Source organism: Topomyia yanbarensis, chromosome 2, assembly GCF_030247195.1.
Source record: "Topomyia yanbarensis strain Yona2022 chromosome 2, ASM3024719v1, whole genome shotgun sequence".
NCBI classification, from domain to species: Eukaryota; Metazoa; Arthropoda; class Insecta; order Diptera; family Culicidae; genus Topomyia; species Topomyia yanbarensis.
This window is the reverse complement of record NC_080671.1, coordinates 411,606,767-411,630,553: the sequence shown is the minus strand read 5'-3', so window position 1 is coordinate 411,630,553 and position 23,787 is coordinate 411,606,767. Positions and strand designations below refer to the sequence as shown.

The window sequence follows — 23,787 nt, the reverse complement described above, 5'->3', positions numbered from 1 at the left end:
GGAATCGTAGCTTGGACAAATGAGAAAGGCACAATTGCACCACTAGGTGGATTAAAACAGGTTTTAAGCTTTCAGTCCATTTCTGCTTCGCAAGTGCCAACACTAAGGACTCAGCATTGCAGTTCCTGTTTAGAAATGTACAACATCAGCGGGAGCTCTTTTTATCTCACGATCCTCCATGGACACGACTCTGTCTCCGTAGGGCGGAAATTTCCGCGAACCACTCCATAATAATTATAAAATAGAACCATTGCAGCTCCCACTTGTAATGATATATATTGTCGATGACGGGGTAATTAGGTATGATGTACTGCGCTGTGCTACTGCTACTACTACTAATGCTCTGCTGCATTTGGCATTTGTGCCCGGGAAAGTTGTGTGTCACGTCCTGAAGCGGAAGGCTGCAAGCTCTCCTCCTACAGACCAGTTACCTAAAGTGTAACGCATCTGGTTCGCTGGTGATAAAGAATGCACGTGAACTTCCGCTTGAAAGCTTGCTCAGTAGCTCTCACTCTGCTTTTTGCCCACTGCACTGCACAGCTCCGCTCGAGCTCTGTTCAGGTATGCCGGTAGAATTTCGCACCCGATACGTGCGGTAAAAACTATCCCCGGCAGCCGCATCCTTTCCCGTACGAGTAGGTCGCTTGCACCGCTCAGTTTCGCCTACAATCAGCGCTAGACCTGCCGGAAGTGCTGCGCTTTGGCTGAAGGTGTGAAAAAGGTGCACCAATTTGTTACCACCGCTCAGGTGATGTGATTCTGTTATTTGTTTTCCACTGGAATGAGAGCACTGGCTCAAACGGAAGAGATTGCTGTTGGAAGCTGCAAATCATATTCCTATTTTAAATGAAAGAAATGCTAAAATAGTTACAGAATTATCAGGAAAGCTGCAACATTCCATCGAGATCTGAAGCAGACTACTGGCGCATTTTTGCAACATTCCTGATTTCCCACGCGGTGCTAATGGAAGAGGAAATTAATAAAATGAAAAACTTTTCTTTGTGGTTTTCAGCAACGATGTTCTACCTTATTAAAGTCGGCAAAATAGATGAGCAGAAGTGAAACAGCACGTAGGAAAGTGCATCGATTCTTTGCCAGCGGTTGTAGATAACACTCTAACTACTCCGCTGTATGTAGGCTGTGATATTGTTTTGTTATGAGAAACCATTATTTGGGTCGCAGGTGTATTTATTTTAGTGGGTGTCGTTTAAAATCAATCCTCGCGAGGTTAGGTTTCCCGTCGAAGGTTTTAAACTGTCAATAAAAAATTGTGGCACATCCAGCTCGAATTCGACCATAATCACAACGTAGGTCGCCGTCGCTGAGAAGATCTGAAATGTAGAGGAATTAGTAACCTGCAAAGTGGATCGCTCTTCCAGAACTCGTTTAACAGTCGGACTTTGTTACAATCTTTTATTGCCCTGGTGCAATATTCATTTTAACATCATCTGCAATAGAGTAATACGCAAGCCGCCACGTTCCGCTCATTCATAGTAACAAAGTGTCGTAATTTTCACAGCGTTTTACTTCCCTATTGGTAGTAGAGCGTAGAAAAACATCGAATCACATATAGGCAGCAGTGTTCCCCGGGACAATTTCCCTAGGCAGTAAAATTTCATTGCTTCGTCGCTACTAGACTGCTGCACCATCAGCTAGCTACGGCGGTGTTCCTGTTCTTAACGGAAACTATAGCTATATGTATGCATGACCGAAATTCGCATAGCTGACGTAATGAACATGTTCAGCCTGGGTTGATACTTCGACTTTGCGAAATTGTCGAGCCCGTGGAACAACGATGGGATCGGAGTGATAGCGATAGCAGTACACTGAAACAGTCCGTTATGGGAGCCTCTTAAAAACACATGTTTCCATTTGGACAAACACCACTGCTACGGCGGTGGGTAAGACCTTTGAAGTGAGCTGGGCATGGACGGGATTACTTGGGTTAATCAAGAATTACGTAACGTGATTTAGTAATGTGGACACGATATTGAGATTTCCTTTCTAAAACAAGATACAACTAATTCCCATGTAATTAGTTATTAGCAAGATCTTACTAGCTGAATTTATGTTTCCACTTCTCGCAATGAAGATTCAATAAAATTTTCAGCTAATTCTCGGACCGCTCCCCAACAATATCCGGTTTACCGATATCAAGTCGGGCTACCGGTCGATGCAAACATGACAGTAATGCCATGTCGCAAACGATCAACTGCATGGCTATACGGTGGTAGTAAGTAGGAATATAAAAATCCGGTATACGTACATTGAACACTAGCCGGAAGCGGTGCGGTGCGACGCAAAGTTATGGTATAGGGTTATGGTACTCACCGAAAAGCAGAGTGTCCAATCGAAGGAAAACATTCCGCCGGAAACGTTTGGCGTTTGCTGTTGGAGCTGCCGGGAAAACAGTCGAAGCTGACATCGACATCGCCCGATCACGAGGAGAGTAGGGGGTTGAAGGGGGCGGGTGATGGTGGTTGGTATCCATAAAAATAATCGCCGTATCGGTGAATGATGTTTGTGTGTTCCGTATCGATGCAAGCGTGTATTGTGTCGTATCGTAATACCAATCCAGTGGATAGAGTCGAGAAGAAATATGTGAAGACTTACTATTAATTGAAATCGAGTGATTTCGGTCAATGATAATGACATCGTTTTGTTGATAGCTATAGACATCCTGTCGGTGGCATGTTGGTGGTTCCATTATTTCTAATATCTGCGTTTCAAGTTGTGCACTGTAACTGATTGTTTTAGTATCATAAATGACGACCCTGGTGGTGGTGCAGGAGTAACGTTGAGCAGTGCTATTCCACTTTATTGGCGGGTGATAAGTTTTGTCACGGTAACCAACATCAGTGTCTGAAACACAAAGCCACTGGTGGTTTTCTGACACCAAACCGTAAGTGTTTTCAAATTGAAACATAAACAGTTTTATGTATCTAATTATGGTTTTCTCGTAAAAGCAGTTGGTCGCGGCTACACGTCCGAGCAAGGAACGATATGTGGGCTGAGAGCAGTCAAGAAAAAACTTCATGGAAGTAAGAAAAGTGGGGACGGTGTCTTTGGTAGAAAATGTTATCACAGCGAAATCAGTATCACTAATAGAATGCTTCGATGATCTTTTTTGTCAGAGCTTATATTTGAAATGTTGTACCGAGGGTCTAGAATATTCATACACACTTATTAATTTCTGCCAAATCTCAGCTTTTTCTTTGCATGTTTGCTGAAATTTCAACTGCTGAGATCTCAGTAAACAATTTTTTGCTGAGATTTCAGTAAAAATGACGTTTGAAAGCTGAGACTCGGAAAATATTTCACTGGAAAATCAGCAAACTAATTTCACATTACTGAGATATCAGATTCTAAACTAGCTGACTACACGGCTGTTGGGAAATAATCGAGTCAAACTGAGTGTGTATTTTACATGTCGATAATCAATTTTTAAGACAGTTTTCAATGGATAGCTTCAAATCTCGCGTTTAGGAAGTTACATTAGTGGACACACAGTATCAGAAGAAATAAACACATTTACACAGTTTAGTTAGTTTCACGCCAATAATTTAATTTATTCCTTTAATTTAATTTTTTTGAAAGATATTTTTGCGCTAACCAATGTTAGAGTCAATGTTCTATCATTATTCTAGAACTTCGGACAATTTTACCTCAATTTGTTTGTTTTGATATTTCGTTACGCTGAAAACATGATTGAACGGCTTTCCCTTCAAAACACATAAGAACAGTGGTCCACATTTTTGTAAGAAACTATGGATATCCTGTTCAAATAAAAATAAATTTTTGAGAACAACTCTTTTGACATTACATTCCACGAAAAAAAAATTGAGACGTGCATTTTGCTGTATTAACTGTAGCCCTTCGAGTGTTCGATATATGAAAAGTGATTGGAAAGATCAGTGGGCGCCTTAACCTTGACGACCAATTTGATTATGAAATTAATGCTATAAGACCTAAATTTCGTAGAACATATGCAAAGTTACTTGGATTTGATTATTGTACCATACCATCAAATTAAGAAAAGATCTATAATGTAATCGTAGTCCAACAGTATAATGTTCTGGATTCACAAGTTGTATCGAAATAAAAGTATTTCTATCGAATTATTCAATGAAACAAGGAATTAAAATATCCCAAATGGTGTGAAGTGGATATAACTTTGAAAGAGTAAAAAAAAGAAAAAAAAACAATGAAAAAAAAAATCTCGAGCATCCAAATCAGAAAATTTGCACAAAAGTGCATCATTTTTTAATTAGAGGATATTTTAACGGATCTTTTAGAATTTCGTAACATTTGGTTGAATCGTTCCTTATCTAATAATACTAGAAACGAGTTTTTTATTTCATCATTAGGGTGCCACTGATCCAAAAAATCGTGATTTTTCGAAAGTGGATTTTTTTTAATTCTTAACTTCCGAACCACTGAACCGATTTTTAATGTTATTTTCCCACACCAAAGGTTGTTAAATGTAGTTTCAAGAAACTTTAATTGTATTTTATATGGTCAAGGCTCCGAAAATGGCAACCACCGGCGAAATTATTTTTTATCAAATTTTGCGTCACACTGTATGTTTTCGTATGTATATAACCTCTAATGTTAATAAATATGAATGGTGAGTCAAGAAAAAAATTCCATGTCTATACAAGTTTGTTGATGCTACTTGCATGACCTGAAAATGACTAAAACACCGTAAGGAGATAAAAAGGTAAGTAAAATTCATATTTTCAACTTTTTAGCCTGAAACCACATTTTTCCGCCGAAGTCTAATACAATATTGCTTGAAAGTTTGAGATGAAAATGAGTTAATGCTTATTTTTAATTGTGAAGTAATGAAAAACAAATAACATGTAACGTGGCAGATAAAAAATTCGAAAAAGTTTTGTGGACCACACCAACAGCATGCATACAATGTCTAATAGAGTGACAAGAAAAAAATGACCCCTATCGGCCCATGCCTAAGTCGATTCCTAGTTCCACCAGGAGTACTTACTCCAAATTTAAAGCAAATCGGACAAGTCTAGCTACCGGACCAACGTGCCTGAAGTTTGTATGGGATTTTTCGACAATTTACATGGAGAAAACCCACTAACTCGCTAGGTTGCACTATATGCATCGTATTATCACTGTAAGTGAAAATAAGAAAGATAATTTAATTGCCTACAAATTTGTTGAAGACTGCTAGTCAATCCGGCTTTGGTAAAAGAAGTTATTAAACTTTTAACGAAGTGATGTCTGAGTCAGTTTTTGATGGGGACTAGCAGTGCATGATTGTGGATCAGTATTTGATTCACACGAACAAAACATTTTTGTGAAGTAATGGTTAGGTTTAGGTCAATAGTATGTTCGAAAGATTTATAGTAAGTAATACGAGTAATGTTTTGGTTAGAACATTTTAGTTCCACATTTTACCGCATAGAGGGTGCCAACACTAACTTTTTAACGGAAAGAGATAGAGATTAGGTGTCTTCCACAAAGTTGTAGAGCAAGCATTTCTAAATAATTCTTCCGAACATCTCGATATTCTATCTCACTCCTATGAAAAGTTAGTGTTGGCGCCCTTTATACGGTTACAGGTAGAACTAAAATTTTCTAACCAAAACATAACTCATATTATGTACTACAATTCTTGTGAATATACTATTCAGCTAAATGTAACCATTATCTCACAAAAATATATAGTTGGTGGTAATCGAGTACCGATCCACAACTATGCGCTGCTAGGCCCCATGCAAAACTGACTCAGACATCACTTTGTTAAAAGTTTAATGACTTCTTTTACCAAAGCCGGATTGACTAACAGTCTTCGACAAAGTTGTAGGCAATTAAATAATTTTTCTTATTTTCACTTACAGTGATAATACGATGTATATAGTGCCACCTAGCGGCGAAAATGCGAGTTAGTGGGTTTTCTCCATGTAAATTGTCGAAAAATCCCATACAAACTTCAGGCACATTCGTCCTAGACTAGACTTGTCCGATTTGCTTCAAATTTGGAGCAAGTACTCCAGGTGGGACTAGGAATCGACTCAGGGGTGGGCCGATTGAGTTTTCAAAAATTCGTTATTTTTCTGGGCACTCTAATGTCTAACCTACAATTTTTTCTTACTAGTGTAAGTCTACTTTTTGATACAATATTGTAAAAACCTAAAAGTTTTGTTCATTTTTGAGAAATCACAATTGATTTTATGTAAGGTGACAGATGTTTTCTCCTGTAAAGCAATTCCATCAAGTTTGATTAAATTACGTTAAAAATGGACACCATCTTCGATTCTGATGAAACCTTCTACGTTTAATCTATATGGGAGACTAAGTATTGTCCATTATTAAACAAACCATTTTTATTCAAGAGTAATGTTTAAAAAGAATGTATGAGATCTTGAATGCAGTACTTCCAAAATATATTGTTTGAAAATCGCCATTTGTGCTGCAAAACCATATGATAGCGAGCTCTAGGGAATTAATTCTTCTGTGTAAATATTTTTGGTGAAATTTTTCAAAAACGAACCAAAAAAAAGTTGGAAAAAATAATTACAAAAAACAATGATTTTTTTGTTAACAAAAGCATAACAACTGAAGAAACTATAATTGCAGTATTAAGGAGTTATTAGTAAGAAAGCATTTTTAACGACCTGACGTATACTTCCAAATTTCTTAGTAGGGGAGATTGGGGCTAGTTGGCGGTGTTTTCAGTTTTAAATTTTTACCGCTTTGGTGTAGGTAGATCTTGCAAAATAGAACACGCGACATGAAAGAGTAGATCGTTGGCAAAATCTCTGATTTTTGATGCATTGTCTCCATTTTTAGAGAAAAAAATAGGTGACGCGGAAAACCCGTCAACTTACCCCGGCCTTGGGGTAAGTTGGCGGTATGTGTGGATACGCCAAAAACTAAGCAATCAAATGGAGATTCAATTACTTAAGGGTCCTTTTGGAACGTGCTGAATGTCTTTTCAAGAAAACTGTATATTAACCGACTTTTGCTATTATATTTCAGTTTCAATACCACGGTATTTTGACTTTGACGCGTACTCCCTATTCAAAAGCAAATTTTCGAAATTCTTTATGCGATTGGCCGGAATAAATAGCTCCTGCTTTGACGAGATACACAAGAAAAATACTTTGAAGTTAATTTCAGAAATAAATTTTTTTGATGACTTTTTTTGCACTGTAAATAGTACCGCCAACTTGCCCCGCGTGCAGTACCGCCAACTAACCTTAACCGCATTTTTTTTATGAAAAACTATTTAAAAATAACTTTTATTTGTGGATAGATGTAATATCTATACGGATACTGAAAGCTCTTTTCAAGCGCTATCGAAAAATATAATCATTCGGGAAATAGATTGAAAAACACCCAAAATAACGCAAAGTATTTAAAATTTAGAAAATTTACTTGGTATGCTCAAAAACACAATATCACCCACAACTTCCACCAAAAAAATCGTTTTGCAACAAAAACACATTGGATAATGGATTTCACATAACTTGAGGTACACAAAAAGAGGCAGCGCTATATGTCTAATAGAAACAGAGAAAAGGGATTCTGCTAACTTACCCCAACCGCCAACTAGCCCCGGGCTCCCCTATTTACCAATCACAAATATAATTTTCTTATACAATATTAATACTAAATACCATTTCGAAGCAAAATGCTCTTGAGAAAAATTTACATTTTTTTTCAACGAAAATATCTAGTAGTGAAAAAAGGGTTTCCTTATAATAAATTACTCACAAATACCAAAGGAAAAAACATAACACGTGTACTATTTAAATGCAAATAAAAAAGTTTAAAATATAATTGCATCGTGGAGAAAATAACAATAAAATAATAACAAAACATTAAACATATTTCAAAAATTCGTTTAATTTTTGATTTTAATTTTTTTTTATTAAATAATTTAGTTATAGAATGTATTTCAAAATGGTTTTTCAATTCAACATTCTCATGTAAAATTGTCCTTCAAAATGCAAATGCTATTTTAGCTTTATTTTTGACATAATGTGTTACTTCGGGAACTACGACCTTTTCATAAGTTATTCACGTTTGTTCACCAAAACCAATGTTTTTCAAAATAAACAAGAAATTTCCCGTTTATACTCAGTTCTCAGATCAAGGATGATTTGTGTACGACTGTCTCTATATCCTTGCTTAAATAAAAATACAGAACTGTAACGTGACATATTCTGGTTGTAACGTGACAGATCATTGAGAATACTCCATAAAATCGAAAAACAAGTTTTTCTTCAGGAAAACTATACTTCAAACTTAAAACTATGCTCATGCAAATTTGGGGGCCAACGGAACAAACTTTTTCAATTTAGTCGGGTAACCTTCAAATTCACTGCGAAAATTGTGTAACGTGGCAGACGTATAAAAATGACAATAAAGTGAAAACGGTTCATGATAGAAAATAACTTTCTGTAGAAAAAATGTTCGATTTAGTGGCCTTAACAATGTGCAATTGTGATAGATTCTGGTTTTAACGTTTTTTCAGACTTATCTTATGAAATATGCGTATACTTGTAACGTGACAGACAGAAGCGTTGATCACATGTAAAATTTCAAGATTGTTGGATTTTATATGAAAAACTTAGATATTAATTGATTAACTTGATTATACTACTGTCTTTAGAAATTCTATACTTCTATATTTTAAATTGAAAGATGATTTAATTTAACACAACATACCGAAAAATTAGGTTGGTGGTGCTAGACGTTTCGCAGATATATTTTTTTAAATGAAAAATCCTTTCACCTCCATTAGGGCATTGCAATTTTTTTTTTAATTCTCAAAGGCCTCCCTCTCATATTGTGACAAATGTCAAAGTAAGCTCAGATGCCAAATTTCACATGATTTGGACAATTATAGACTCCCGCCCACTTCGCTTGAAATTTTTGAAATTGATACTATGGAAAAATATGGAGGAAAAATATATTAAATGCTATAACTTTTGAGTAGCAATAAGAAAATTACAATTTAATAGAGTATAAAACGTCACTTTAACTAAGATCTCAGTACAACAATTATTTACTGAGAACTCAGCTGTTGAGATTTCGGCAAAAGATATAAAAAGGCTGAGATTCGGCACAAAAAATAATTGTGTGCGAGAAAACAACTATAGAATATTCTGAAAACGATTGTATGTTGTCACCACTATGAAAACCTCTTCACAAAATTTATCATACGAATACGTTGTTTGAAATTTGTAATCACTATGTTGAATACATTCCACGTTAAAAGTTGAAAATTTGAGGAGAACGAGGAAGAAAAACTATTTTGTACATAGCAGTGTAATTTATTTAAAAAAAAGTTTATGCTTTTTTAAATTTTGGAGAAAATAAAAAAAAATTCTAAGTTGCTTTTTCTGTTGCTGTGAAATTATGTTGTGAGTGATGCGGAAACAAAAGTTATTAGCAATAAAGTCTTGACTCGTAAAATAGCCATGTTGGAAAAATCCCTAGGCTTTCTAAAGCAAAACAAAAATTTTGGCAGCAGAGGCTTAATCATCAGACTTTATGCTTGGAAAACATTTCGATTGTTTTTGTGTAGCTTTCAATTAGTTTACAATATCTTGATGTCAAAGAAAAAGTTATAGGAAATTTTATGAACCTTTTGATAAACCTGACGGAGAAACGCGAATGACTTTTGAAAAGATCGTAATAAAACAAAATAATTGTGTTATTTATACATAAATTAAAACAACTCGAGACTAATATATTTCTGAATCATTTTGTTACGAGCATTTTGGTATGAAATGGTATTTAGAATCATATTCAATAAGAAAACTATGTTTTTGACTGCAAATAATATGAGTTAAAAATGTCGAAAGTTGTTGTTAGGAATACTTTTTTATTGAAAGCTGTGTAAATCCGGAACTTGCTGCTAAGACGGGTGAACCAGGATTTGAGATTTCCACGGATCATTAAACGACACTACGTCATCGATCGGATAATTTTAACCAAAAAACGACTTTATTTTTCCGAAACAACGTGTATTAGGTAAAACACAAGTTTATTGAGGTCCGTCCTCGAGTGATAAATTTATAATGACTAATTGATTTGCTCTTGCGCAATCCTTATATACACAGCAAAGCAGAAAATTGCACAATATGTGAGAAACAAAATCGAGATATATAACGAGAGAGTTAACGAGTATGATTTCCTGCTTTAGTTTATCATTTCCTACCGTTTCCTGTGCTATCTATTATCAATCGACTGATAGGGTTGTACTAATATTAATTAAACAGGATTTTCTTATAAATAATAATTTAACAAAGTTTCAATGAATCAAGTATGCGCCAACAATTCTCCATGATCCAAAGACACTGAAAAAGTTTCTTTTACGTCTTTAAAATGATAAACATTATATTGTTTACATTTTATGATAGGAAAACGCAAATAACTTTTACCAAGGGCATAATTACACGAAATTATTGTTTTTGTTGGAGCAAAATTCCAAATATCTCGACAACTATCGCATTTTGGAAGATTTTTTGTAAGTATAAAGTTACCGTTAGAAAAACTTTGTTTCCGATAAGTTCTCCATCATGCAATCACATTCAAAATATTTCTTTTCTCTCTCTGACAAAATATAAAAATTAATAAAATGGGGTTATAGAAATTTAAATTTTTAACATAAATTTGTGTGTTTGTGAAAAAAGACTTAACATTTTTTTTCAGTGTATATATTTTTCGTCCAGAAGTATTCATTCCCTGTAACTTGTTCTCAGATAATTATGTGGTATGAAATACACTAATCGAACAATTTTTTATTCGAAAATGCTACATGTAGAAATTTTCACGCCTTTTTAAATAAATGCTCTTGAGCTAAAATACTCTTTTTGACTTTGGAAAATGTTTATTCTTCCATGCCAGTGAAACGTGTAAAGTTTCATCGGAATTTAAGGTTGTTGGTCTCGATTTTAAAGATTTTCGGACAGATCTTCGTAGAATTCCTCATGATTTTCGTTATTTTTTCGATTTGTTATACTTTGTTATTTATTTCGTCTTCGGCATATACCATATACCATATACCGGCAGATTAGTCTTAATACTATTCTTAAAGTCAACATTTAAAAAATTTTAATTGCTAACTTGTAACTAGATTTAGTGGTATGGAGGTCAAAGCAGTTTCGTTGAATTTGTTACAACATCTGCCGGATTATTTTGGCCATAAGTGTCTATTAATCCACTGAGGTGAACGATTCATTATACCATGAGGAAGAACTAATAAATTAATACTAGAAAGAATGTCGGGATAGTCTATATTGTTCGATAACATATCGTAGATGAACATTCTTTGCAAGAAAGTGCGGCGAGACTCTACGTTGGCAAATCTAGCAACATGTATCTGTTATTAAAGACGTCGAAATACGGATGGGGTCGTTCCAAGGCAATTTTCTGAGAGAAAATCGTACAAATCGAACACGCTCCAACCGATTACTTTTGGACCGCGTCGTAAGGCGCCCATACTTGTACACTGTACAGCATTCTCTAGGGTGCTCCGGACTAGTGCGCAGTATATAGATTTCAGCGCGTAGAAATCCACAAAATCAACTGCGTTCCGTTTCAGAAAGTCCAGTGTTGCAAAAGTCTTCGGCGTTGTTGCAGTGATGTGATGTGGAAGTTTTCTGTCGAACACCACTCCCAACCCAAGTAACAATCCAAATGCTAATTGGTTTTATTTAAGTTTTATGGTAGGTTTATCATGGAATTACATAGTGAATCTGGTTTTAACATTGCTTATGAAAAGGACCTTTAGTTTTATATGCTTGACGGGGTTTGAGAGTGCTTCAAGAACTCTGGAAGAAATATCCATAAAACCACATTTTTCATAAGAGTAATTAGTTTTATGAGCAGTTTTAAGAGACTCTTGAGCCTCTTCTTAAGACATTGCTTCCCAACCTCCTTAAAACCAAAAGATAGCTTTATGACATTCTTGTTGATGCATAATGCATTTTAAGAATGCTACCATAAAACCTTCTTAAAGCTTTAAACGAAGTGGAAATACTCTTGCATAAGAGCGTTCCATAATAAACAAACAAACTGTAACGACTGACGAGGTATGCAACGTATTTCAACGGAGAAGCTGTGGCATGTACCTCAATCATGTATAAACAGCCAACTCGATGATGATAAATTATTTATTTAACTTTGCAAATCTGTAGGTGCTGTACATATAGCGAGATGTCGTTAGTTGTTCATATAGTTCTATTTAATATCCGTTGTTGAAATAAATCAACAATTTTTAGATGGAATTGTAACTACCATAATAATTATTCATAGGCATTTCTATTTTAACATTGACATTTTAAATGTTAAATGCACTGGATTTATGGCGATCTTCCATCTAACCTTAATTCGTATTAGTTTTATTCAAGTCCAACAGCTCTTCTTCAAATGTATCATAAATAAAAATGAATTTATCACGATCTTGAAAAACTCCTATTACTCTTGAGCAAGAATAATTAGTTTTAATAAGATCTTGTGGCGATTTCAGTTAAATCCAATGACAAGTAATGTCGTCGTGGATATTGTTATTGGTAGCCATTAGCATAAGAATTAAAATAATAACTTTTTTTTCATATACTGAACTGATTCTCACTGATCGAAATGCTTTTCTGAGCAAGAAAAATGTTTATGCGTGGGTTTAATCCAAAATATAACAATTATGAACATTGACACATACTATTGAATTTTCGAAACGATTTAATATTTCTTATAAAAATCAATGTTTTAGAGATTGTTTCACGGCGCGTTGAATCTTTCGCACTTTTATATTGCATATTATCGGAAAACTGGCATGCAAATTTTCTCAATCATGAGCTCAAAAAGCTGGCCACTTATATTATCGATTTTTATTTGTATCCATTTTGGTAAAAGAATATCATATGATGGACATATTTTCCCCCAAGCTGATTCTTTTCGTCTATACACCAAGCTCTCTATCTAACAAAGCAGTTTCGTAGCGCACTAGAAGTGTTCTTGAAGAAAATCATAAAACTATCAAGACTTATGATAGTCTTATATTAGTTTTAAGCAGCTCTTGAACACCACAATAAGAATGTATTGATAAGGCCTAAAAGTTTTAAGAAAACCTTGGAAAATACTCTTGAGAACCATCTTAAGAATGGGCCTTTTTCGTCTTAAGAGGGGTTTATGGTTGTCTTGAATCAGTGTTATAGAGTAATTGGTTTTATGTTCGGTTTTATGAAGCTAATTTTGAAGAACGGACAGAATCCTCCCTCTCTATGGCACAGGCTTGAAGGGTATATTCGTAGCACCGAAATCACCAAGCGCCCGAAACTTATTTACATTTATCGACGTTGATCTGCATACCGTTTAGCAAGCACCATTCCTCTATACTGGCTATATCATCTTGAAGCACAGTAGAGTCGAGTCCTGAGGCAATTGAACGAAAGATTTTCAGATCATCAGCGTAGAGAAGATTTCCAGACTTGATGCGGGTGTAGAGATCGTTGATGAATAGGAGAAAGATAAGTGGCCCTAGGTGACTTCCTTGAGGTACACTGGTTGGCGTGTGCTTAAACATGTGGTACTGATTCTAACGAAAGCGGATCGCTTGGAGAGGTAGGAATGCAGCCATCTGGTTACCTATCCAGGGAAACCTAATCGCGAATGTTTTCGCGAATTTGATTGAAGTCTTCATATTTGAAATTTTCGTGTCGCGCAACTCAAATACGTTCGTTATTATTTTTCATCTTCTTCACATTTGAGAACACATTTATTGTGAATAAATCTTAATGGAACTGACAGGGCCGTAACGTGGTCTTCTGGCGCCTTTGGTTGAGTCGGTTTTGTGCCCCTTTGGTGTTCACATTAGCTTTCTTTTCCAGTTTGACTTTCGAACAATAATTTAGTGTGTACTTGAAAATGGCATACTGATTTTGATTTACTTTATAACTTATTTCTGTTATTTTACTAATTAGTTCAACACTTCAGCGCCCCCTAAAGCCTGGCACCCTTGGCTCACAAGGGTGGCCAACCCTACGGATTTTTCCGTAGATCTACGGATTTATGTCCTTTCTACGAATCTACGAATCAACTTGCGAAATCTACGGAATTTTCCCAACTAGTAAAAATAATAAGTATTTAATTTTTTCATTCTCTCATGTACGTCCGATAATAATAGCACTTCCTTGCACTCAAGATTTGGTCATTTTCATGGTATTTCTCAACTCCGATATCAAATAGCCAATCATGTATGCTTTGCTCGATAGGGTTCCGAAATTAATCGGAGTGCAGAGCAACGCGAATTTCTCAAATATACGATGTGAATTTTCTCTCCTGAAGTCAAATGGGAAATGCTATTGCTACCCATTTTGAGCCAATATTAACCCTTGGTTAAAAACGTGGATAATTTCTTTTAACTATTTTTCCTGAAAAGCAAACAATAAAGCTCTGTTCAGTCGTGAACCTGGATTGAGATCCCACACTCGAGGGATAGATGCGAGCGGTTTTTTTTTCGTTCAGAATTGGAACAAAACTTTGGGCAGAAATCGTCATGCCACCAAACCGATGATCGATTTTTTTCAAACAAACGAGGAAATTCGACGCGATATACTTTAGACTTTGCAAGAAAGGTATGCCAGTACTCCGTTTCTATGCAGAAAATACTGGGTGACGTGCTGCCGGAGAACTACATAATTCACTCACATTCAACGATGAATTCCTAGGTGCACTAGTGAGATTCAAACTCAATTTTTTGAAGAATGTGCCCAATCCAGCAAACCGTTGATAATTAAATTTATACAATTGGTTTTTGCAGAACAGTATTGGTCCACGGGGCTGGAGATAAGTAACATTGTTTGTTATTCATAAACCGAGATAATCAGCTTCGACCATAATTCGTATCGGCCGATTGCATTCTACTAAGCCTAGACATTTTGATGAAAGTAAACGGCCTATTATCAAAAATCAATTTGCGTTTCGCAAAACGAATGATTGTCTTGCACAGCTTTCAATTCTCTAAAAAGCAAATGTTTTCTGTAGTCTTGGCCAATAAAATAGCTTACGATTCTATAGCAATTGTTATCTTATTCATTATGTTGTTCGTTCAATTTGTTGTCAGATACGCACACTACCTTTTCCAATAGCGATACGGCAACTTCCTGAATGGGTTACTTGGATTTTCCACAAGGCTCTTTCTTAAGCCTCTTATTTATAATTTCTACCTGAATCTCATTGATAAATATCTTGCCAACTTACGAACACTAATACAGATGGCGAATTATGGCGTGGGTTATCTTTGCATATTTTTGCACTCTGGCTGTAAATTCGCGTATCGAGTTCTCCAAAGAAGGAAATTGAGCTGGTTTTCAGTTAAGCGTGGTCCAGCTCATCTTTCGTTTCTAATAGCGGATAGAATGACCGCTGAAGTACCAGAGAGGTGGTTCGACTCCAAATGCATTTGAAGAGGATACATCAGGTTTCGATAGACTAAATACCAACAAGTAAGTAATTTTATTCGCGCATTAATCTGATCTTGGTATGGTACTCATTAGGGAAACTTATAAAGGTTGTGCAGATAGCTATATTCTCATAAACTGAGCATGGAAGCTACTATTTTCATTCTGCCGCGAATACTTATATTATCAACGTGGAACGAATACAGTTTCGTTGTTCGTGTATTGCCCGAGTTCGAATTTCTTTTCTGGGAGATCGCTTATCGTCTGACACGAGGCTATGAACGAATTGAACAATGGAAATTTCGTTAACTTGTCGAGTGTCAATTGCAAAACATATTTATGACAGTGTGCTTCAGCCATGTGCGCAAGATATTATAAAAGATTCAAATTACACGTTCTGCATGGAATACACGTCCATAAAAGAGAATTTTCGTAAAAGTCCGGATCATCTACGTTCGCTGGGCATAAACATGCACATCTCTACCGTATTGAGATCACCAATAGTGAACTATGCGTGTGTTGCAAAGGTAGCTAAGACAACGAGCATGTTGTTTGGTCAAAAGATTCCTTAAGAATCCCAACTAGACCATTCTATGCTCATATTTATGATCATGATATCTTGCGCCAGCCGGGGTCTGTCGTACAAGTTGTTGATCTAATATTTTGTAAAAATAGTAAATATGCTAAAAGGATTTGTCTAAAGTCAATTACTTCGCAGCTACCGAGTTTCTGCAGCACAGCTGTTCTTTTCGAATTCAGCGTGAATTAACAAGCTTCTCTATTTCGCACACCGCTTAAAATTAATGTTCTCTCCGGTCTCTTGGTAATTCCAATGACAACATAAAGACAGATTTGTGTTCCACATGCAATATATGTGACCCTTTACAAAAGTGGCCACACTGTCACTCACTGCTAGCGTTTTCGAGTGAACCCTCTCAATCTGAGTGCGGTTTCAGATCCATCTCTGAGCAAGTTTCGGCAGCAATTATCAGCGATTCCTTCCCTCAGGGTGATCAAAGTGCATTTATATTAAAAAGTGGTTGAATATCATTGTACAGAATAATAAATACACTGTGAACTCAGTCTTTACAGATACAAAAACCTGTTTTAATCCACCTAGCGGTGCAATTGTGCCTTTTTCATTTATCCAAACTATGATTTAATGCCTGGTTACGTTCAATATAACATTGTGGAAATGTCTATTACATTATTATCACATTTGATAAGAATATATAAGTGCATCATATAAAAGTTATTGTTGTTTAATGAAACGTGACCATTTTTTATTCTGATTATTAGAAAAAAAAATGTCCCCTGATTTAATGGAAATTTGCAGGTTTCTTACAAACTGCACAATTTTAAAAACTCGACGAACAATAATTGTATTATTAGTATAACCATCCTCCCCTACAAGAATAAAATCACACAATTGATTACCAGGAATTCGAATCATCCTAATATTCAAATCAATATACATGTAATTCATTCAACTGTGAATGTTTACGAGTATATTAACATTTGTCGTGATGAATGATGATACCACTCACTCCACCTCAAAGTCGTATTGTACCATTGATTGTCGTAGCTCTGCTGAAGTCGGACTGCTTATATTTATAGCCGGATTACTTTGAAACAACGAAGCAATCATGTGTAAGTAAGCGGATCACAAGCTGAAACCCCTGCAGTCGACAAACCGAGAGACTATTAGATTCTTCCAGTGCAACGCACACCGTGTTTACTATTGAACCAGCAGTGTGTCAGAAAGGAAAGCGGTTCTTTCACAGGAAGCCTAACCGCAGGGCCGAGATATTGTTGTGCCTGTGCACCGATGAGGGCCGGTATACTGAGGTACTTACCCGGTCAATTGAGCGATCCGAAAGCGTCGATTGATTGATGGCCTTGTGAACCAGAACAGCCATTCGAGTGCCCTGTCGAAGCGATGATGATTGGTTGTTCATGGGGTAGATCATTGGAAAATTTGTTAATAGCATTACCGCCGCTGGCTGGTGCCGAGATTTATTGAAGAGGATTCATACTCGTAGGAAATGTGGGGTTCTTTTACCTACCTCATCCCGAACGTCGCTGCCCAGCTTGATGATTGGGATGATGTGTAGTGCGTACAGTAGATTGGCCAAACCATAGAACAGGGACAGGTATACTACGTCGGGAGTGTGACGCGAGAAGAGGGCCCCAATCGTGTACATGCTGAATATGTTAACCAGAATGAATGTCGTACATGCGGAGGTGACCTGAAAAAAGCTTTCACGTTAGATTGTGACTTGTTTTATCGATGGTCAGATTTACCTGAAAGCTGAAAACATCACAAAAAGTTGTTACAGCGTCCGTGAGGGTGTCGTGACAGATGGCTGTGAATCTTAGAAACGTTTTGACTTCTTCGTCGTTTAGATTCTTTCTCTGTCGGTTAAAGTACGATCTGGAAAGGTATGCCGAATATTTGGAAAGAATCCTATTTTAAGAAGTATTCAGTAACAGTAAAAATATTTTCCATTAATTATCGTCTAAATTCCAAAGAACTCATACAACTTGTTCAAAAGAAATTTTGGAAATATAGAGTTTTGCTTATATTCCAACAATTTATTTGAAGAACTAATTAGAAATTTTTTAAGATTAAGTCTAATTTTATTTTCGAAATAGTAAGGTGCTTGACTAGCGAACCCAAGGAACACAAATTGTGCCTCCGTTTTTTGAACCTAGCGTCAATCCGGCACTAGCTTAGCCTTGTCACTAAGTTATTGTAGGATTCCTTAGCCAATTTATCACTTAGCGTACTATTTCATTTACACCTACCGAAATGCGTAATTCAACATCCTGAATCGAGATTTGAACATCAGCAAACCTCCAATGAAAACGACCAGCGGGCAGACCTGAATCAAGCGCATCGCATCGTAGTAACAAACCGTCGCCGTGGTGTAGTATTTACTCCAAACATCGGTTAAGGGTCCTTCCAACTGCCTCCCTACGGTGTATTCGGCTACGAAAATCAATCCCGCACAGATAATGGATCCAAAAATTAGCAAAATCGAGCCCAGATGCTGCCGGCGATGATTTACTCCAACGGCGAATTGTTCCAGCTGTGAAGGGAACAAAGGAAATTACTTAACCGGAACTGCAACCGCATCTGCATGATTGCAGCTCGGCAATTCATACCAAATCATCCGTGAACTTGACTAGCCGTAAAGTTTCCTCGATCTTGGCCTTCGAAAAAGCCACCAGCAGTTGGACCGAGCACAGCAGTGCTGCTTCCACGAAATATATCGAAATGCTGAAATAAATCATAATTTTCGACATTGGCATTTCGTGAAGGTCGTCGAGCCAATCGGTGAAGAACCAGTGCAGGATGTACAGCTGCCATCCGGCCAGTAGCAGTGCGTCGGTCGTTTTTACTTCGAGACAAGCGGCGGTCGGGTGGGACTGTGCGCCCTCCCTGGGCGGGTGGGGCTGCGCATGGGGATGCGAAACCAGCGTGAATGGCATGAAGCCAAACCATTTCATGGTACGGCAGATCGGTTGAATTGTTTGGAAAATATTCTCGATATTAAACAGGCCCGTAGCCAGGATTTTGTTTCGGGAGGGGCTTAAAAATTATTGCATAAATGTATTAATTCTGATGACTTGAAACAATCACTGGAAACTGAACGTAATTATGAAAAGTTCTTAGTGAAAACAATTCCAAAAATAAGACAATAGACACTAAAAACTCTAATAATATGTTGCCTGTTACAAGAAAGGCTATAGTGCATCGACGAATTAAATTTGATTATTTTTGATTTACAAGTTAGAAATTTCTCTAGTTACAAAAATGAATAGTCAAGAGCTCAAAATATTAAGGGCTGCTTGAAAATGCTACGCTGCTTGAAAATGCTACACATTCGATACACCTTTACAATTTGTAGAAGACGCTAAATTGGAATGAGTAGAAAAATATCCAAAAACCCGTCTCATGAAACTTTACACGCATTTGCTAATCAGAAGAACGAAACCAACGTCAAGGTTGTCCCCATGAATAGGAATATATCAGTGTGAAATCAAAGTTTACCGTTGCAAAGAATGTCCGAACAAAGTGAATGTCGAAATTTGCTTCAAATCTTCTGATAAGGCAGGCGATTTGTAGATGCAGAAAATAGGTTCAACTCCTATTTTCATGATCAGGTTTCTTTCTACTATTACTAGCTCTTTGACTTCATCCGAAGTTTGCGTTAACTCGACTTTATGAAATTTTCAATTTAAATGATACTGATCATGTCGTAATCAAAACAATCCTGAAAAAACACATGTTTTTTTCATTTGACTCTCATAGGTAATGGTTAAAGGTTAAAGACTATCTTCGACAACATTATCAGGCAACTCAGAATAACTATCTTTTTATCTATTTAAGTTGATTCTTTTTAGGTACTTTTTATATCATTGTACTTATGAATTAAAAATATCGTGGACTGATTTTCCTAGATCCCTAAAACTATAGTAAAAGTCAAAATGTAAAGTGAGTGCAAAAACTACTGATTTCACTACAAAGCAAGAATGCCTTAGCTCTATTGACTTTTGACAATCTTGCAAAACCGTTGTAACTTGAGAAGATTACCTAGATTAAGTAAATATTATATTTGAACATTTTGGTTTTATTTATTTATTTGAAGGTTTTATTTCGGAATTCGTGGGGTTTTGGACAATGTCAAATATATATTTCAATGATTTAATCTACTAATGGAAACTACCCAGAATTTAATCTACTGAGCGAAACTGCTCAGAATCTATTCACAAATCGAAAGAAAATTACTTAGCACTGATTACTCAATGCTTCTAATTTACATAAAATTTGGTAAATATAACATTGATGACACCACCAAAATAACTAGAGACTATAAACATAGATAATAATTTCAGCATCACTTGCTTTCGACACATGGAAGAGAACACATCGCACTTGCACCTAATTTGCCGAGGCTTTCTTTTAGAGTTGTCTGTTTTAAATTACAGCAAATTATCCGTTTCCTGTAAAACTTTTGCAAAACTCTTTGCCAATTCATTAAACAAATATGAACACTAATCTGTTTGGTAATAGGTTTGTTTGTGAATAAAAATAATTAGCTCTTGATTTTTTTCAATCATCATCAAGATTGGAAGAGATGTATGATTTCTTGAAGAAAGTTGTAATGTTTGTCTGATTACATGTTTGTTTTATCACTATTTGGGAAAAAGTTTCAATTAAAGTTGTTGCACCTAACGCAACGAAGACGAAATGAGAAGATCAGAGCGCAATTCGGAAAGAACTCGTGTTGAGTGTATAGTAAAGATAGAAGAGTGATCTTGAGTCGATTTAGATTGGTTGATTTTTTCCTCTCTCTCATTTTATTCCATGACGAGCAAAAACGGAACGAAAGACTGTCACATACTTAAGACATGAAATCGAAACTGTTATCCCAACTTATTGACTTATAGATTCAATCAGTCCCAACATTTTAGTCCCTCTTCGTGATTGCCTATTATTTTACCACTTTTTGCCCAGTCCACTTTTAAAAGAATTTTTTTTGCACGTTTGTCGAAGATATCACGGATTTACGGATTAACAGTGTATTAGTACGGAACGAATTACTCGTAACAATGAAATGAAGCGTTAATAAAAATGGTATTGCGTTAAAATGACGCGAAATGAAAATTCTATTCTCGGCTCAATCGTTCTCAGATAAATTGAAATACTTTTTGTGTAGCGCAGAGTAGTGTACAGAGAACAGAATGTACAGTGTGCACTGACCTAATACAGAAATTCAAAATTGTGTGCAATTCAAAAACTTATCATTTAAAAATAACAAACTGGGTCGTGGGTCTTTTATATATTTCCTTATGTAAACAATAAAAATAATATAACGAGTTTATGTGGTTGTTCTACAGATCTCGCGCAAGCGCTTAGCCATTGCACGTGGAAACCTGTTTACGAGGCGAGGAAATATTTTTTTCCTCACCAACTATGTCTTGGGGGGGAGTAGTTCATTTCTATCTCGCTATTGTACATTTCCGTGTCATCATCGTAGTTGCTGCCTTTATGTTCGCGAATATCTTCCTTGCTTTTCGCCCTCAATAATTGCCCTTCCAAATAGATTCCATTTCTCCCAAATGTGACATTAATCTGCGAGTAAGCGGTATCCGATCTTGTAGCGGAACATTCATTTTCTCATAGTCCATATACAGAAGGATCTTAATTATAGCATTGTCACACACAACCTTGTGCTTTAAGTTGTGCGAAATGAATGGTTTCGTCTGCACTAATTTGTTGAGCGCTAAATGCCTGCCATGGTAGAACTGGATAGAGCCGGTTTCCGAAAGTCTAATCTCTATTTACACCTTCAGGATGCGAATGATCAATAATTTTATAATCACCGCATTTGGCTGGAGCACCAATTCTTGCTTCTGCTAATCACTAATCTCGACAGATTATTACAGCTACAATTAAAGTAACAGTCTCTTGTATTCTTCAAGCAAGGCACACAATATAAAAGTTACTTTTTTGTTGTTCGCTTCGCACTGGCTCGAGCAAAACCATAAAGCACACTGAATTTCGTGACCATTGCCTTCGGTGGTTAGAAATAGCCTTCTTTAACTTTTTCTCAATAATTTGTTCAAACCAAATAAGCAACAAGTTTTGTTAAAAGTCACCGGTTTTTTAAATTTATTTTTGAAAAATTTCGGGGGGGGCTTTAGCCCCCTAGCCCCCCCTCTGGCTACGTGCCTGATATTAAACCAATATTTCATTAGGAACTGCATTTCATGTAGAATTTGTGTTCTTTTTTTTGCGTGTTGGAACTGATCCCACTCTGTGTTAGTAGTGTTGAGTTTTTCGATGACTAGCGTAGAGGGCGGAAAGAAAAACATTTTTGGACATTTTATTGCATTAATTTATTATGATTCGATTTTGTTGCGGTTTGCGTTGATTCATTGTTTGCTATTCATTTCAGGAACGATTTATGAAATAGATATTTGATCGTTGAAAATTTACTTGAAAAATACGACTGTTTGAATGTTTTAATTTATTTTTGCAATAGGAACGATTCTATCGTCGCTTTTTAGTGAATTTTTCAGCAAAATTAAGATTAATGGTTGAGGTTCATATGTATGTCAATCTTTGTACTAAGTATATGAAAACTACTTTCAAACTTATTCATGCACTGAAAACTGTGTGCTTTACTGAACGACCACATATACGAGTAGTTACAGTATTGCTACCTTCGGTTTCATTGGTTATAAAATAGTTGCATATGCTTCACTGTAGCTGCAATGGTGTCCAAATTTAATTGGAAATTTTTAAAATCGCATGAGTTAAGTGTGATTTACTATGCAAACTATATTTTATGTCGGATGGCATCAAAAATAGTCCTATGTAACCCAATACGGTAACTGTTGGTACTCTACGACTAGCACCCACCCATGTTTCATAAAAAATCGTCCAAAACAGAAATTCGCCCCAAACAAACATTCAAAAACCAATAGCACTTAAACAATCAACAATGAAACACACAGTGTGTAAAAATTCACAGTATTTCTCACTTGGCCGGAGGCCGTGAAAATCAGATACACGTTTATGCACAAACACAACAGCTAGCCGGAAAACAGCGCCAACCGCAGAGACCGCGAAGTCACAGACAACTGTTGGCAGTTGTTGTGCGTGGGTGGATATTTTTTTTTCTCGCACTTCGATAAAAATTTATTGATTACCCAATTTTCGCACCTTCGCGCTTACACCGCTCGCTAACTGCCGGGTGAAGACTGCTGAAGTTGGGAAATGTGCATACATATTTTGCTGGGTAGCCGTTTTCCGGTTTGGATGTTTGTTTTTCCTGTTCAACTTGGAACCGGTCCGGTTGTGTGGGAGTGGAATCTTCGCTAATGAATTTATGATAGGAAAAATATCGTATTTGCACTGAAAAGGTAGCGGTGGATGTAGCTGGAAAGTAGGGCGTTGTTTCTATTTTCACCAAGTTCTTATTGTCATTCCATCCATTTGATTGTGTGAGTTAGCGTAACGCTACCTTCGAACAAGAAAGTTTTTATTCGTGGTATGTTCCTTCCTAAAATGTATTATAGGAACGAAGAGAAGACATTGATACCGATTGATGCGCGATTTATCGAGTAATAAACAGCTATAACCGAGATGATGTGGTACCCAACACCCAACATATTTCTGTCGCTTGATTAAAGGGCGAACACGAAATTATTGCGACACATTCAACAGGGCATAACTTTTTTACCATTGGGTAAAAATCAACCAAATTTTGCACACTTTCTCATTGATGTGTATTGTTTACATGCTGTCAAACTCGAAGTCGTGTTTTTC

At 36.3% G+C, this 23,787-nt stretch overlaps 1 protein-coding gene across 1 annotated transcript; it reads right to left on the bottom strand.

Moving 5' to 3' along the window:
* Positions 1–1,193: 1,193 nt before the first annotated feature.
* On the bottom strand, positions 1,194–22,220 carry LOC131680892 (putative gustatory receptor 28a). Its single transcript, XM_058961608.1, has 8 exons — positions 22,182–22,220; positions 18,612–18,992; positions 18,252–18,535; positions 17,748–17,877; positions 17,510–17,692; positions 17,300–17,371; positions 2,332–2,418; positions 1,194–1,331 (listed from the first exon to the last, which is right to left on the bottom strand). The coding sequence occupies exons 1-8, from the start codon at positions 22,218–22,220 to the stop codon at positions 1,194–1,196; spliced, it is 1,314 nt and encodes a 437-aa protein (XP_058817591.1).
* Positions 22,221–23,787: the final 1,567 nt, after the last annotated feature.

Bases quoted from the DNA above. Each gene is read 5' to 3' on its own strand.
- LOC131680892 (XM_058961608.1), bottom strand. From the start codon at position 22,220: ATGCAGTTCCTAATGAAATATTGGTTTAATATCAGGCAC. The intron at 2,419-17,299 runs GTAAGTACCTCA...TGTCGATGTCAG, and splicing joins CGGATCGCTCAATTGACCGG to CTTCGACTGTTTTCCCGGCA. The intron at 1,332-2,331 runs GTGAGTACCATA...TCTACATTTCAG, and splicing joins ATTGGACACTCTGCTTTTCG to ATCTTCTCAGCGACGGCGAC.